Source organism: Vipera berus, assembly GCF_964194415.1.
Source record: "Vipera berus genome assembly, chromosome: 1".
Lineage (NCBI taxonomy): Eukaryota > Metazoa > Chordata > Lepidosauria > Squamata > Viperidae > Vipera > Vipera berus.
In genome coordinates, this window is record NC_138202.1 from 313,180,501 (window position 1) to 313,183,120 (window position 2,620).

Below are 2,620 nucleotides of genomic sequence, written 5' to 3' on the forward strand. Positions count from 1 at the left end.
ACTTCTGAAACAGCCTTCAGGACTAATATTCACCGTGGTGGTGCAGTGGTTAGAATGCAGTACTGCAGGCTAACTGACTGGTCACTCCAGGTGTTCGATTCTGAGTGGCTCAAGGTTGACTTAGCCTTCCATCCTTCTGAGGTTGGTAAAATGAAGACTCAGATTGTTGGGGGCAATAAGCTGACTCTTGTCAACCGCTTAGAGAGGGCTGTAAAGCACTGTGAAGTAGTATATCAATCTAAGTGCTATTGCTACTGCTTTGTTCATATTGTTCTTTCTCATATTGTTCTTTCTTGCTCACTAGAATATAAACATTATTGTTAACAATAATAGCTGAGCAATATAATATTTGTGTGTGTATATTGTACATGAATGCCTCTCTCTCTCTCTCTGTATTTATATATCTATGAGTAGACATGTACGTTGTCCACCCTATCTGTTGTAAGCAGAAAAACATTATGTTTTCACTTGCTCTTTGCAGATAAAGGAAGGAAAAAAGGAGAACATGGCATTGGCATCCTGGTTTGGATGGAATGAATCTTCTAATCGTATTTCTCAAAGAAGCCCAATGGAAATGGTGACTGAAACCCTGATGATGGAGCTTGATTGGCAGATCAAAGAAGCTGAGAAACAACAGCGGGAGAAAGAAAACGAATATCGCAAGATCAAAACAGGAGTTGATTATGGCTGGCTGGTTAGCTACCCCAAGCACAGCTATGATATCAGTCCAGGGGAGCGTCTGCAGCTGGAGGATATCTGTTCCAAAATACATCCATCCTATTGTGGACCAATCATTATTAGGTATTTGCTTGGAATCTCTCATGCACTGTATATAGAATGAGCGTGAAGTAGCAATAACTTAATCCCAAAGACTGTTCTGGCTGGAGATTATGGATTCTAAAATGCATCACGTTTAGAGAACACCAGATGCAGGCAATTGGGTAGAATATCTAGCACTGAAACCTGATTGATTTTCCCCTGTAGCTGAACTGGACTAAAAGCAGCAGAGTAAACCATTTTCTTTTTTAAAAAATGTTTATGAATAATTCAAAAATGATTCACGGCTTTTTAAATGACTTGTCTAGAATCCACTACTGAATGCTGATTCTATTTGTATGTATGAAGAATTCAGTACTGAGTGCCTGTTTAGAAACTCTTGTTGGAAATAACTTGCAGAAATATATCACAAATGCAATCAGTTGCTTCAAGTCCATATTCTGTCTTTCCAGGCAAAGGTTTGCAGTGGTCTAATTGGTTTTATCCAGAAGTCTGATTATTATAATGTTTTGCTTGGCAAAATTTGGATAAATAACTTTCTGCCTGCTACCAATTTAACCAAATTAACACCACTGAATGTAATTTATAATGCCAAGTGATTCTTTTTAAAGAGGACCCATAGTTTATATAGATGGGGAAATTCAAATGATGGAAATAGGTGATGAGCTCTTATTTCCTTCATTTATACTGACCACCAGGAAACAGTGTGTCTAAGGGAGGGAGGGAGGGAGGGAGATGGGTGATTTAGAATTATGAAATAGAAATAAATAAGTATAACTACTATATTAAGTAAAAACAGTACAAGTCAGATACAGGTCAGTTTAAGAAATAATGCCACACAGAATATACACACTGTAAAAATACAGAAACACAGAAATGTGCCCGTCCCTCCCAAAGGGATGGTGGTAGAAGTTGTGTAAGTCCTGATAAATGAAAGAATGACATACGTTAACACCTATATGTCTCTGCTTTGAGGGTTTAAGTGAAGCTGGACTGAATATTCCCTCCTAAGACTAGAATCTTTGGTTCATTTATTTCTTAGATTTCGGCAACTTATTGCTGAATATGAACCAGAGCCTGGAGAAATACCTCGGCTTTTCCGTTCTGTTCTCCACGATGCCACCGAGAAGATCAAAGAGGAAGAGGAGGCCAAGAAACTTGCAAGACAATGGAACACCAAGAACAGAACCAGCCTTTCCCTTACCACACTCAGATCCCGCGTCAGGATTTCCCCCTTCAGCAGTGATATCAAGACCATTTCAGAAGATGTGGAGAGGGGCATGGAGCCGACTAGAAGAATGTGGAGCATGCCTGAATTCAAGGATACCAAGGACTACTGACTTTATTTGTGACAGTAGTTTTTTTTAGAAACAGACTATTTTATTTATTTGGGGCGGGGGCAGGTTTATTTGCGGGATGATTATTTTTGTCCTGTTTCTTATTGTCTCTCTGTTGTAAGGAATTCATATGAATTCTTTTTAGGTACCTTTTAATCCAGGCATTTATGCCTGTAGGTTCCTGTTTTCCTTGGGCATGTTCATAAGAAATCACTCAGGCAGATTATTCTCACCTATTACCAGTTAATTATGCTATGAGCTTGCATGAAAAACTGCACATAAGTCAGCCTGGGTATGTGTTTGCCTATTTAAAACATTTATATAGCGGCCTATCTTATAGCCAACTCTTATTTGAAGTTTCCTTTTTTGTCACCAAAAAGAGAGGCCCAGGGAGTAATAGTGAAAAGCTTGCTTATTTATTTTAGCTTTCTTTTGAGGTTTTCCTCTCAATCCTTTTGCTCAATCCTTTTGTGATCACACAAAAATTGCCATACCCCACACAACAC

At 38.7% G+C, this 2,620-nt stretch overlaps 1 protein-coding gene across 1 annotated transcript; it reads left to right on the top strand.

Moving 5' to 3' along the window:
- Positions 1–505: 505 nt before the first annotated feature.
- RD3 (RD3 regulator of GUCY2D) lies at positions 506–2,117 on the top strand (the record flags this gene model as incomplete). The annotated part of the gene is made up of 2 exons (XM_081314936.1): positions 506–801; positions 1,820–2,117. The coding sequence occupies 2 exons, from the start codon at positions 506–508 to the stop codon at positions 2,115–2,117; spliced, it is 594 nt and encodes a 197-aa protein (XP_081171062.1).
- Positions 2,118–2,620: the final 503 nt, after the last annotated feature.